The following is a 14,682-nucleotide window of genomic DNA, read 5'->3' as shown; positions in this document are numbered from 1 at the left end:
ATCAGACTAACATACAGCTTGAAGCCTTGCCTTGAGACAGAGGCCAGTAGTCTTACCTGGAGAAATTCATAAGCAAAGGAGTTTTTCTATTGTGTAGGTTCACATGTTTTACCAGGAGTATTTTATCAACTTACCATGTTTAGCAAAGATAAGTATTTATGCAACTATCTACTCTTAACTGTGGAGTCAAGACAAAAAATGTTTTAAGTTACTGCCACTCCTTGCACATACCTTTAAGTTACTTGCACATACCTTACTGAAATAAACTCTAAGGCTAGTATATTTGTTTACAACTCTAGTCTCTGATGCCCAAAGTAAATACAAGTGCCTGTTTGGGGAGGAAACAGCAGGGTAAGGAATTGTGAAGAAGGGACCCGAGAGTAGAGAGAACAGATGCTCAAGAAGAGTAACCGATGCTAGCTGCCAACATAACCCAGGGATATACTGTTTTAACTGGAAAAGAACCCCTTTTAAAGCTCTAAATCCAATGTTGGCCTTCATTTTTAGGAGATTTAGAAAAAATCTATGAAGGCGGGGAGAAGAACTAACATAAATATTTGGAAACACTTGCAAAAAAGTTTTTAAGTGTTGTGGAAGTTTAAATAGAACTTTAACAGGTAATGCATATTTCCAAGTATACAGTGTTCCCAAGATTCCTAAACCAGACATACAGTGAACATTATCTCATGTAATGTTGACAATAACCACTGAGATGGTTGCTATTATTATCATTCCAAAAGGAGGAAATATGCTCAACAGCATTCAGTAACTTGCCCAAGTTCACAAAGCTAACAAGCGAAAAAACTGGACTCTTAACTAGAAGTGTCTAGGTCCAGATCCTATACTCTCAACTACCAACCATGCTCTTCTTCAAAAAAGAGGAAAATCAAAGTACAATTGTAACAAGAGAAAAGTTTACTAATAAATGAGAGCTTCTTGACTTTAATGGCCAAAGTTAAAGAAGTTAAGAAATGTCCATTCTCAGAAATTTTACTCTAACCATCCAATAACTGTTATTGGAAACTGAAGGAGTCTGGCCTGACACCTTAAAGAGAACAATGAACCTCTTGACATTACTCTGAAATCTAAAAATCAGTATTAATGTGCTATTAAATTAAGTCCAGGCCCTACCTACCACTAAGAAATCAACATGAAATTCCCTGTTAAATCTATTGTAACTATTCCATCCTGTTGTGATTTCTTCCAATCCTTCAGTTTTTTAGTTTCCTAGAACATCTTTAAGAAGACAAATTTGTCTTCCCAAACTGGACTCTACAGCACATTTAAAATGGAAAAATTGTAAGAAGAAAGTACCTTGCCCCTCAATCTCAGTTACCTTTTCAGAAAGTTTTAAAATTATTAGTTAGAAAAAGATAAAAACCAGATATCTTTAACAAACATCTAAATGTTGTTGAGTAGCTATTTATTAAGTGTTTAACTTAATTTTTCAGTTATAAGAACCTCTATATTAAGAAATATGATGCAATCCGATTCAAGTTTGCTAAATTTTCAAATGAGAGTATTTTGAAAATAACACATGGGACTGAGCAAAATCTAAGAACTAATTCAGAATTGGGGGGTGATGCACAGTAACTAATTAATTCAAATATATTAAAGCTGCTTGTGATAATCTCAACTAACTGCAAAGAATTTACAATTAAAGAGAATTGCATATAAAAAAGAAATGATTGGTGTATAACTTGATGCACAGTATTAAGTATGATTCAGCACAGAATAAGAACTGAAAATTGGCACTACACAGAGGTAATCTGCCTCACGTTTATAATATAGCAGCTTCATCATTTCATTAAAAGCATTGTAATCATTTCCGCAAAAATAATTGCAATTAATTCCTGTCAACTCTTGGAATTAAGTCCAGGCCTATTTACTCTTTGAATTTTATGAGGGTTTTCTCTGGTGTACAAAGAGAATTTATCATTCTACGAAATAAGGACCAAAATGGTATCTATGAAATAGCAAGAACATATAAACAAGTTTATCTTCTGCTAATACTGATTAGGGAAGTTAATCTTAATCTCTCCCAGAAGAGTGGAAGGACTTTAAGGAGTAAAGCCAGTCTACCAACCACAACTCTTACTATATAAATCTCCAATTCCTTAAAAACGATTTCCACAAAGGTTAAAATACCAAAAATGTACCAAATTGTGTGAGGGGCTGGGGGGGGGGGCTCAATCCCACTGGATCCATTTATAATTCTTAATCCTATAATGTACCATTTAGACTCAAACTTTAAGGTGTTTTAAAAACTTGCATTAAGTTCTAACAGAATGATTATTTACTTCGGATACATCTTGAAGGTTTTCCTTTAATATGCTTCAATTTCATGAAAATGAGACCGTTCTAAAAATTTCCATGCTACATTGAAACTTGCTGCGATCACATACTTTTTCAGTCTCACATATTAATTTATAACGTCTGGGCTCCCTTGACAGCTGATATAAACACAAGAATCCAATTGTGATGCCCTCTTTAAAATGTTGCTACTTCGCCAAATTCCCGTTACTCCGACTCCTCAATCTAGACAAGTTTTTCAAGGCGATTAAAACAAAACAAAACCTGCACGTGCAAACTAAAGTTAGCATCTTCAGGCCGTCGCGACAAATCCCTAATGCACAAAGGCAAAGACACCCGCCGCGACTAGACAACCGCACCGTAAGGTCTCATCTGACCACGCGAGCCCCTGGGTGGGAAACCCAGGGCCCCGAGCCCACTGGGAAGCCAGGACCAGCGCGCAGGGTCCGCCCCGGGGCCGAGTGTTCAATGGAACTGGAGAGAATGGGGGCGGGAAGGAGCGGAAGCTCGGGTGCAAACGGCGGCGACCGAGCTGCGGCTCGTCTCTCTTCCCGGGGTTTTTGGGCCAGGGAAAGTCCACCCGGATGGGGGTATAGGGCAGGCCGGGTGATTTTCAAGGCTAGCAGGAGGGCGGCGCGAGGCCCCGGCGGCCGGGAGGGAAGGGCCAGCGGGGCTCAGCCCCCGGCCCCTGAAAGCACTTTCGAGGCGTCTCCCACCCCCCACGACAAGATGGCGACGTGGGCAGCGGGGGAGCCCGGCCGGCGAGGCTGGGGGGAGAGAGGGGAGGGGAGAAGAGGCAGAAACAAAAAGGCGGCCCCCTCCGGAGCGCTGAGGCTGGCCCCCGAGCCCGTGGCGGCGGGCGGACGGGGGGCGCCGGCGGAGAACGCGACGGACGGAGGAAAGGGGCTTACTTTTTCTTGTCGTTCGCGCCGCCGGCGCCCTCCATGGCGAATCGGTCCCCGCGAAGCCTTCACGGCCGGCCGCCCCCAGGCTCGCTCCGGCCTAAGCGCTGGCTCCCTCCACACGCGAGGAGAGAAGGGGAGGCACGTCCAGAGGTGGGAGGTGCAAGGCGGGAACCCCCTCGTAAACCCGGAGGCAGGAGCAGCAGGCGGCAATCGTAAGGGTCCAGGTCCGGCTCTGAAGAGCCTCCCCTCAGGCAGCTTGTCAGGGCCCCGAGCACCGGACGAAGCGGCGGCGAGGCCGAATCTCGCGTCCCCTCAGACGAGGCGTCTCTGTGCACTGAGGAGCTGAGGCAGCGGCAGGGGGCGGGCAAGGGCGGAGGCGCGCTCGGGGGCGCGCGGGATGGGGCGGGGGGGAGGAGAGTGTCGGGGGCGCGCCCGCCCGCGGAGCCCGGCTCGCGCTCACGCAAGCCCGCCTCACCTGAGGGGGAGGCGGGTTCCCTGAGAGCCAATGGCGAGCGACGCCGGCGGCCAGTCCCACCCCAGCCCACGTCTGTCTCAGCCAATCAGGAAGCGGTCAGCTGAGGCACAGCTGGGAAGCGCTGCCGGGCTCACGTGCTCGTCTGTGTGCAGCTGCGGAGGAAAGAGAAAGGAGCTGGGGTGCGGCCAACCTGGGTCTGGGGACGCTTTGCCTTCTCCTAGGGAAAGCAGTGGCTGGCTTTGGGAGGCGCTGCTGAGAAGGGATTTGGGTCTCAAGCCTGCATCGCGTTTCCTGCTCCCGGTGCAGCAAGTCTTGCGATGTCTTTCTCCTCTGTGGCTGTGCTGTGCAAGGTTGCTGACAGCTGTGCTGAGCCCCAGTTCAACAAAGCAGACTTTTAACGTCGTGGCAGCTCTCTTTCGACCCTTTGCTTATATGTTACAATGGGGTTTTTCTTGCCAGGTTGTCCAACCACGGGGGCCCGGTCACCGAGCGCCCTTTTTGCCATGGAACGCAAGGGTACTCTCCTTGTCCACTAAGTTTTTCTATGAAGAAGTTTGATTACTGAGTAAATGCAAATAAAAATATAAAGCAAACAAACGCCTCATGCTGTAAACTTCTCAAGGGAAGTAGTTAAGGTAGCAGGGAAATCTTAAAATCTGAAATTAAGCATTTACAAATAGGTGTCAGTGGCTTTAATAAAAGCGTAAACCAGAATTTCAGGGCTATGGAAGGAAAATGGCTTTAGGTAGACTTTCTTGTTGTTTGTAAAAGAGCCCACAATAATCTTAGATGGACTGGGAAAAATGGAAGATGACCCTTGGTTTGGGACTCACCACCTTTAATTCACTATATAGACTGGAAAGAGGAAGGATTCTTCTAATCCCCTGCCCAGACTTGGGCAGCGGACTGCTGAACCGGAGTTAACTCGACATGGTGGCGGCCAGTATTGTCTGTTTGCTAACATGACTTTGCAAGCTACTGAATAAAAATCACTTTTTGCCTTTGAAAAAATATATTTCAAACCTGTAAATCTTTTAAACGAAAGAAAAATGTATTTTGAGTTCAACAAAAAATCATTGCGCTTTTATCTCCACTTGATGCTGGATTATTTTACTTCTCATATTTGCCATATTATATTGTTACAATCTAGCTTAGAGTGGTATATTAATGTGGATATCTATATTGGATTCAGTTATATTGTTGTGTAAAAACAATAGTCCATCTAACACAGCATTAAACTCTGTTAAAAACCTATTCACTAGACCCATAAAGATATAAAGACTGATCTTAATGTTATTTTTTTTTAAGTTTTAGTACTACATTGCTGAATGATATGTCTTCTTGAAAAATACCATTGGAAAGGCCTAAAAGAAGAAAGGACCAAAAATATTTACTCATATTTTCTTTCTTAGTTGTGAAAAGAATAGTTCTATAAAACACAAACCTTTTAATTTGACATGCTGAAAACTCAATGTTAAATATACTGATACCACTCAGGAGTGAGTTTGAAGACAGACTCTGACACTAACAAGTTATTTAATCTCTCAGTGCCTCAGTTTACTCATTTATGTCTATGTCACAGAATTATGGCATAATGGAGATAATACATTTAAAGCACTTAGAATAGTTGCTGGAACACAGTAAGCAATCAATAAATGTGAATATGAGTATTGTTGGTGGGCTTTTAAAAATTATTCTTATTATTTTTGCCCCCAAATTTGTGCTTCTGCTGGTAGTAATTACTTGGGCTTCTGTCACAGTTCAGCTAGTTTTAACTATCTAAGACTGCCTATTATGTTAATATAATCCACAAATATTCTTTCTTTTAAACTTTGGAACTGCCCATGGTGTTACCATCCTTGTATATAAGCATGGTGGCAGAGACCCTCAATCAGTTCCTTTCTCATTATACTGCTAAGAAATTCTCTCTAGCCTGTGATTATAGCCAAAGTGTATAATGTCTGTTACATTTGTAAAAAATGAGCACTTTGTAATAGCAAATTAAGCTATTTATTAAAAACTGAGCATTTCAAATGTTAAAAGCAGAAGGATAATTCAATCAGCAAAAGACATTTTCAGCCTCCGTTAAATTTGCCCCAAAGTTCAATTTTCCTTTCCAAAAATGTGTAGAATATGGTATTTTATGGATGTGTGAAAAGTATGTATGTATACATGCTTATACACACACGTACCATGTATGAGCATTGAAAGCAGTAATATTCAACCAATTTGTTTTCACGTTATTACCAATGAGACAAGTAGTATTCCATAATCCAATCACTCCTATTTAAGTAACAATTTGAAAAAGCAAGGGTTTCTATAGGATAAAATTTTAAATTATCCTCTTTACAACCACCTATTAGTAAATATATTTATTTTATTACAATTTAAATAAACCTTAATGAGCAGTCTTATTTATTCACTTTCTAATTTGTGTAAGCAGATTTAAATGTAAAACACTCCGAGGAACTTTCTAAGTAGACTGACAGGTGACTTGCAAATGACTTGATTGACCCTTAACCCATATTAGTAGGAAGCAGGAAGTTAGGCAGTGATTGAGGATGAGGCAAGGTAAAACTTGAAATTTGGATCGCTACTAAATAGAGCATTGAAACTTTTAACGAGTGAAACGTCAGATTCAGATAGTTTAGAATGTATCAAACTATATGGGAAGAACTTGTGGTAAGTGATTCTTGGCTTATTATTACCCTTAGTTCCTCCTGCACCTTTGACCTACTCTAGGAACAATAACAAAAAAAAAAAAAAAGGAAGGAAGAAAGAAAAGCAGATCATCTGGAAGGAAAGTGCCTAGAAGGTAACAGACATTACAGATCTTTCGTCTTTTTCTTTCAAGGATCAAAACAAAATAAATACATTGTTTGAGTTTATGGAAAATAAGAATAGCCTGAAAATTTGCCACTAGCACTTTTTAATTATGATACGGACTTCAAGCATAATTTTACAGAAAAATGCTGAAGGATTTTTAGTTTCTGGTCCAATATGTAAAAAGCTTGGAAGCTTCCATCCTCACAATAAGAAAATAAAGCTGAACAAACTGAAAACCAACAACTCTTTTTAGATCCATCAGAGAATTGAGGTCACTGGGCAAACTGTTGTCCTGAAAACTGAAGAGACAGACAGATGGATATGGAGAATCACAGCTTACCAGAAGATCACAGTTTACCAGGAGCCGAAGCCAGCAGCTGAAGCCAACATGACAGTTGGAGCAAATATCAGTAGGAATACTTTAATTTAATTATAATTGTGGATTGCTGGGAGCTCTATGGGGACCAGCTTTAGCATTTAAAACTCTGAGGCTCACAAAGCATAAGAGACTCTTAAAAACTGAGAACAAACTGAGGGTTGATGGGGGGTGGGAGGGAGGGGAGGGTGGATGATGGGTATTGAGGAGGGCACCTTTTGGGATGAGCACTGGGTGTTGTATGGAAACCAATTTGACAATAAATTTCATATATTGAAAAAAAATAAAACTCTGAGGCTCAGCCTTAGAGGGGTGCCACAACTTTTCTGAGTTTTACGTTCAGGAGCCCTAACAAATTCTCACTGTGATGGTCTGAGAAAACTCTCCTCTTGCTTTCCGTGGGGGAAAGTAACCCTTAAAAATACTCCCAGAGCACTCTGTTCTTTTTAACAAGATCTGCCCTCAAAGGAAACTATTTTGCCAGAGCTCAACTGACCTTGTGGAGGGAAAACACCCAGCTCCAGCCCTAGCTAGACTTCAACATGGAGGAAGGGAAATACTCAACTCAGACTCACTAAAAGACTGAGAACTAATCAGAGGACTATAGAATGCTTTCCTTCCTCCCACACCTGACCATGCTACCACATCAGTAGGGCTTCTGTGTAATAGTAGGGAACTGCAGCTAAAAGAACAACAAGCCTCAGACCTTATTTAAAGAGTCACTAGGGACATCCAAAGACAACAAGAGAAACAAAAATAAGGACACTAGAGGCAATTTTAGCTTCAGACACCACAGCTACAACAAACAATAACACAGCCTAACTCTTAGCCAGATCAACATAAAACTTCATAGTAAAGTTCTGTCTACCTAGCTTTCAACAACAACAACATTTACAAAACATATTAAAAGGCAAAAAAAAACAAAACCACCCCACAATCTGAAGCGATAAACCAAACACCAGACACCAGAATAAGACTCCGATATACCCGAGATTTTGGAATTATCAGACCAGGAATTTAAAATAACTATGATCAATATGCTAAGGGTTGTAATGGAAAAAGTGGACAACATGCAGGAGCAGATGGTGATATAAGCAAAGATATGAAAAAGAAAATGCTAGAAATGAAAAACAATGTAATGGAAATAATGCTTTTGATGGGCCCATCAGTAGACTGGACACAGCTAAGGAAAGAATGAAAATTTGAAAGTATGTCAGTGCAAGCTTCCGAAACTGAAATGCAAAGAAAATGCATTAATGAAAAAGATGGAACAAATTATCCAAGAACTGTGGAACAATGAGAAAAGGTTTAATGGGAATGTCAGAAGGGGAAGAAAGAAAAACACGAGAAATATTTGAAGAAATAATGACTGAAAAATTTCCAAAGTTAATGACAGACAGTAAATCACAAATCCAGGAAGCTCAGAGAATGCCAAGCAGGATAAATACTAAAAAAATCTACACTTAGACATAGCATATTCAAACTGCAGACAACCAAAGACAAAGTGTTTAAAGAAGCTAGGTAGGAGGTGGGGTGGAAATACCTTACTTATAGAGGAGGAAGGAAGAATTACATTGGACTTCTCTTCAGAGACCTTCCAAGCAAGACAGAGGAGTGATTTTTTTTTTTTTTTTGAGAGAGAGAGAGAGAGAGAGAGAACTCATGAATACACGAAAGTGAGGAGGGGTGTGGAGGAGAGGGAGGATCTCAAACAGGCTTAACACCCAGCACAGAACCCAACATGAGGCTCCATCTCACAACTGTGAGATCATCATCTGGGCCAAAATCAAGAGTCACGCTTAACCAACAGAGCCACCAGATGCCTGTGGAGTGAAATATTTAAAGTGCTGAAGGAAGAAAACACACCATCCTGAATAATGTTCCCAGTGAAATCATCCTTCAATAGTGGAGGAGAGGGGCACCTGGGTAGCTCAGTCAGTTGACTGTTGAGTGTCTGACTTTTGATTTTGGCTCAGGTCCTGATCTCACAGTTCATGAGATCAAGCCCCACATGGGGCTCTGCACTGACAGCATGTGTTCTGCTTGGAATTCTCTCTTTCCCTCTTTTTCTCTGCACCCCCCCTCCTTGCTCTCTCTCTCTCTCTCTCAAAATAAATAAACATTAAAAGTTTTTTAATTAAAAAAAAGTGAAGGAGAAATAAAATTGAAAAAAAAATTGTCAGTAGACCTGCCTTGCGAGAAATGTTAAGTTTTCAGAGACAAAGAAAATAATATAGATTAGAAACTCAAATCTACATAAAAAGAATGTTACAGAAAAAATAAATGAATGCAAATTTTTTTATTTTTCTTAGTTCTAGCAAATAACAGTTTGTTCAGAAAAATAATAGTAAAAATGTATTCAATGATTATACCTTTGGATAAGTGAAATGAATGGCAGCAGTGTTAAAATGGACAGAAGGGAGGAACTGGGAAAATTCTCATAAGGTATTTGCATTTCTGATGAAGCAGTATAATGTTATCTGAAAGTGGACTTGGATTAGTCATAAATGTACATTGCAAACTGTAGGGTAACCACTGATTTTTCTTTTTTTTATCCCACCCCTTCCCTGGGCCTATTTTTTTTTTTTTCAGTATAATTGATATGCTAAGAGAGGAGAGAAAATGTAATCATATAGAGTAAATCAGAGGGAATGTTTCTTTTTTTTTTTTTTTTTTTTTAAATTTTTTTTTCAACGTTTATTTATTTTGGGGACAGAGAGAGACAGAGCATGAACGGGGGAGGGGCAGAGAGAGAGGGAGACACAGAATCGGAAACAGGCTCCAGGCTCTGAGCCGTCAGCCCAGAGCCCGACGCGGGGCTCGAACTCACGGGCCGCGAGATCGTGACCTGGCTGAAGTCGGACGCCTAACCGACTGCGCCACCCAGGTGCCCCAGGGAATGTTTCTTTTTTAAAAAATGTTTATGTATTTATTTTTAGATAGAGAGAGAAAGAGAGAGCAAGTGGGGGAGGGACAGAGAGAGAAATGGAGGGAGAGAATCCCAAGCAAGAACCAAGCTGTCAGTGCAAAGCCCTACGTGGGACTCAAACTCACAAACTGTGAGATCATGACCCAAGTCAAAATCAAGAGCTGGATGCTCAACCAACCAAGCCACCCAGGTGCCCCAGGAGTGTTTCTTTTTCAAACCAAAGATGCAGAAAAGGAGTGGAAGACAAAAAAGAAATGAAGGACAAGGGCAACAAGTAGAATTCTAAAGGTTCAACAAAACAAAACTAAAAACAAAACAAACAAAAACTTCGGGAATGAATAAACAATTATAGTGAGATTGCAGGATACCAGATTAATATAGGAAAGTCTATTGCTTTTCTATATACAGAAATGAGCAATTGGAATTTGAATTAAAAACACAGCACCACTAACTATAGTTAACAATACTGTATTGTATACTTGGAAATTGTTATGAGAGTAGAGTTTAAATGTTCTCACCATAACAAGAACAACAAAATAGCAATTATGTGAGGTAAAGGAGTGTTAACTGATCTTATTGTGGTAAGCACTTTGCAACATATACATGTATCAAATCACCACATTGTACACCTTAAACGTGCACAGTGTTATATATTAATTATACCTCAGTAGAGCTGGAGGGGGGAACACAATGCTCTTTACATTAGCACCGAAAAAAGAAAGGGAAGGAAGGAAGGAAGGAAGGAAGGAAGGAAGGAAGGAAGGAAGAAACTTAGGTAGAAATCTAACCTAAAATGCACAAGACCTATGTGGGGAAAACTATAAAAACTCTCAGGAAAAACAACAACAACAACAAAGATCTAAATAAACAGAGATTTCATGTTCATGGACAGGAAAACTCAATATTGTTAAGATGTCAATTCTTGCCTCAACTGATCTATAGACTCAATGCAATCTAAAGCCCTGGGAGGTTACTTTTCATTGTCAACAAACTGATTCTAAAGTTATATGGAGAAGCAAAAGATCAGAATACTAAACACAGTATTGAAGAAGAACAAAGAACTTCAAGATTTAGTATACAGCTGCAATAATCAAGACAGTGTGGTATTGGCAAAAGAATAGGTAAATAGAACAATGGAACAGAATAAAGAGCTCCGAAATAAACTCACACAAAAAGAGCCAAGTGATCTCTGACAAAGGAGCAAAGAAGGCAGTCCAATAGAGAAAAAAATCATTTCAACAAATGGTGCTAGAATAATTGGACATCCACATTTTAAAAAAATGAATTTAAACTCTGACCTCATCATACTTTTCACAAAAATTAAATCAAAATGGAGGGGCGCCTGGGTGGCGCAGTCGGTTAAGCGTCCGACTTCAGCCAGGTCACGATCTCGCGGTCTGTGAGTTCGAGCCCCGCGTCAGGCTCTGGGCTGATGGCTCAGAGCCTGGAGCCTGTTTCCGATTCTGTGTCTCCCTCTCTCTCTGCCCCTCCCCCGTTCATGCTCTGTCTCTCTCTGTCCCAAAAAAATAAATAAACATTGAAATCAAAATGGATCTTAGACCTAAATGTACAATGTAAAATAGTAAATTTTTTTGATAACATAGGAGAAATAGCTAGGTGACCTTGGCTTCAACACCAAAAGCATTATCCATGAAAGAAAATGTTAAGTTTTCAGAGACAAAGAAAAAATATAGATTATTATTTCTATAATAATTGGGGTCTAGTAAGTTAAAAACTTTTGCTTTGCAAAAGGCACTACTAGGAGAATGAAAAGACAAACCATACTGGGAGAAAATACTTACAAACCACATATCTGTTAGAGGACTTGAATATAAAATATACAAAGAACTCTTAAAACTGAACAATAAGGGGCGCCTGGGTGGCGCAGTTGGTTAAGCGTCCGACTTCAGCCAGGTCACGATCTCGCGGCCCGTGAGTTCGAGCCCCGCGTCAGGCTCTGGGCTGATGGCTCAGAGTCTGGAGCCTGTTTCCGATTCTGTGTCTCCCTCTCTCTCTGCCCCTCCCCTGTTCATGCTCTGTCTCTCTCTGTCCCAAAAATAAATAAATGTTGAAAAAAATTAAAAAAAAAAAAAACTAAACAATAAGATAATTGTTGACAGTAAGTCAAAAATAGATAATCCAATTTAAAAATGTACCAAAAACCTGAACAGATGCTTCACCAGAAAAGATATACAGATGGCAAACAAGCATATGAGAAGATGCTCAACATCGTATGTCATTAGGGAATTGCAAAGTTATTTTATTTTTTAAAAATATTTATTTCTTCTTAAGTTTTATTTATTTTGAGAGAGACAGAACATGAGTGGGGGAGGGCAGAGACAGAGGACAGAGGAAATCCCAAGCAGGCTCTGCACTGTGAGTAAAGAGCCTAATGTGGGGCTCGAACTCACAAACTATGAGATCATGACCTGAGCCAAAACCAAGAGTCAGATGCCTAACCAACACCCTAAAAATATTTATTTATTTGTTTGTTTGTTTGTTTGTTTGTTTGTTTGTTTAAGTAATCTCTCCACCCAATTTGGGGCTCAAACTCATGACACTGAGGCCAAGAGTCAAGTGCTCTTCCCATGGAGCCAGCAAGGCGACCGAGGAATTGCAGATTTAAATATGAGATACCACTGCACATTTTAAATGGCTAAAATCGAACCCCGCGGGGGTCAGAGCCTGACGCGGGGCTCGAACACCAGTGTTGGCAGGGATGTGGAGCAATAGAACTCTTATTCATTGCTGGTAGGAATGCAAAATGGCACAGCCACTCTGGAGTATAATTTCTCAGTTGATTACAATGCTAAACAATCTAGCAGTGATGCTCCTAGATATTTACTAAATGAGGTGAAAACTTACATTCACACTAAAACCTACACATGAATGTTTATAGCAACTTCATCCATAATTGCCAAGAAGTGGAAGCAACTAAAACTCACTACTAGGTAAGTGGATAAACTGTGATACATCCAAACAACGGAATCTTATTCAGGGCTAAAAGGAAATGAGCTATCAAGTCACCAAAAGACATCAAATGCATATTTAAGAAAACTTTAAATGCATATTGCTAAGTGAAAGAAGCCAAGTTGAAAGGGCTTCATAGCATATAATTCTAACTATTGACATTCTGGAAAAGGCAAAACTACGGAGACTGTAAAAAGATCAGTGGTTGCCAGGAATTAGAGGGAAGAGGGGAAGGATGCATAGGTGGAACACAGGGAATTTTTAAGGCAGTGAAACTATTCTGTGTGATACCCTAATGACGCATACATGATATTATACATTAGGCAAAACCCATAGAACTCTATAGCACAAAGTGTGAACCCTAATGTAAACTATGGGCTTTGTTTAATAATAACGTATCAATATTGCTTCATCAGTTGTAACAAATGAGCCATACCAACACAAGATGTCAATAATAAGGGAATGGTGTGTTTATACGGGGAGGAAGAAGGAATGCATGGGAACTCTCTGTACTTTCTGTTTAATTTTTCTGTAAACCTAAAACTAAGAAATAGTCTATTAATTATAAGAGAAAAAAAAGGAATATCCTTCCAAAGTCAAGTTTTCTTATCTTCCTGAATAAAGCAAAAGGCTTAAATTTGTAAGAATCAACCTTGATAAAACATCCCTTTAACTAAAAAGAAAAGTGAAATTTGGATATTTTTCCAGCATCGAAGCAAGCAAGAAGATTCTGAAAAGCCACAGCTCTATAAAAGTTATTTCTAGAAAGTAAAGATATAAAAGAAAAAGGAGAATAGAGTCTTATCTTTGAAAAATAATGGTAATACTACCTCCCGATCCAAATGCTTATAGTATTTCCACATATTTTTTTCACCTGTACGGAAGTTGGTACATTAATAACTCAAAAAAAGGTATTTATTAAGAATCTGCCTTGCTTGTTTTCTATCCCCATCCCAGACCACACCAATATGTTACATACTTAGAGTATACAATCGTATCATGTTTTTAAATATTTATTCATTTTGGGCAGAGCACAAGTTGGGGAGGGGCAGAGAGAGGGGGACAGAGGATCCGAAGCAGGGTCTGTGCTGACAGGCTGACAGCAGTGAGCCTGGTGCGGGGCTTGAACTCACGAACTGCAAGATCATGACCTGAGTCAAAGTCGGATGCTCAACCAACTGAGCCATTCTATTTTGGGCCAGACATATTTTTTTCTTTAATCTGCAGGTTTATGTGCCATTATACAGTATGAGCTCCTTATGAACAGGAATCCTTTATATTGGCAGCCCTAGAACCTGGGATGGTGCCCAGCACATAAGAACAACCATCTCTTAAGCACCTGTCATATTCTAATCACTGGGCTAAGCATTTTTATTTTTTTATTTTTTTTGCGTTTTTTGGGAGGGTGGTGGGCTAAGCATTTCTAGATACACTCATTTAAGCACTATCACATCCCTGCGAGGTAGAAATTGTGGTGATCATGTCATGATCAGTGAGTTAATGGTCAAAGAGGTAAAAATACAAAATCACAAAGCTAGGAATTAGTGGAACCAGAATTATAGACCATGCCGCTCCTTTATGGCACTTAAACTGTGATACCTGTGTGTCAGAAAATGCTGGAAGCTGTGGAAGGTAGGGTGAGGAGGACAAAAACATAGTTCATCATCTTCCTACAGCATCAATTGTAGAATGAGGAAAAGTTGAGTAATATAACTATGCGTGTGATTGTAGGGTGTGTTGTGCTTTTGGCTGGAAAAAATTCAAATTCAACAAATGAGCAAATACAAAAAGTTCTCCTGACCTCCCTCTCCTCCTCCTTCTCTGTAGAGGAAACCATTGTTACCAGTATTTGTGTGTCTGTCCAGAGATATTAGCATACCAAAAGATC

At 40.1% G+C, this 14,682-nt stretch overlaps 1 protein-coding gene across 1 annotated transcript in view; it reads right to left on the bottom strand.

The window, feature by feature from the left end:
• Positions 1 to 3,601, bottom strand: part of HIF1A (hypoxia inducible factor 1 subunit alpha) — a 41,843-nt gene extending 38,242 nt beyond the window's left edge. Inside the window, exon 1 of the mRNA XM_047862600.1 lies at positions 3,225 to 3,601. Within this exon, the coding sequence (XP_047718556.1) occupies positions 3,225 to 3,259 (35 nt within the window). The 5' untranslated portion in view covers positions 3,260 to 3,601. The remainder of the gene's footprint in view (positions 1 to 3,224) is intronic.
• Between the last annotated feature and the right edge of the window lie 11,081 nt (positions 3,602 to 14,682).

This window comes from Prionailurus viverrinus, chromosome B3 (assembly GCF_022837055.1).
Source record: "Prionailurus viverrinus isolate Anna chromosome B3, UM_Priviv_1.0, whole genome shotgun sequence".
Classification (NCBI taxonomy): domain Eukaryota; kingdom Metazoa; phylum Chordata; class Mammalia; order Carnivora; family Felidae; genus Prionailurus; species Prionailurus viverrinus.
The sequence above is the reverse complement of the archived record's forward strand: the minus strand, read 5'-3'. Positions and strand labels throughout refer to the sequence as shown.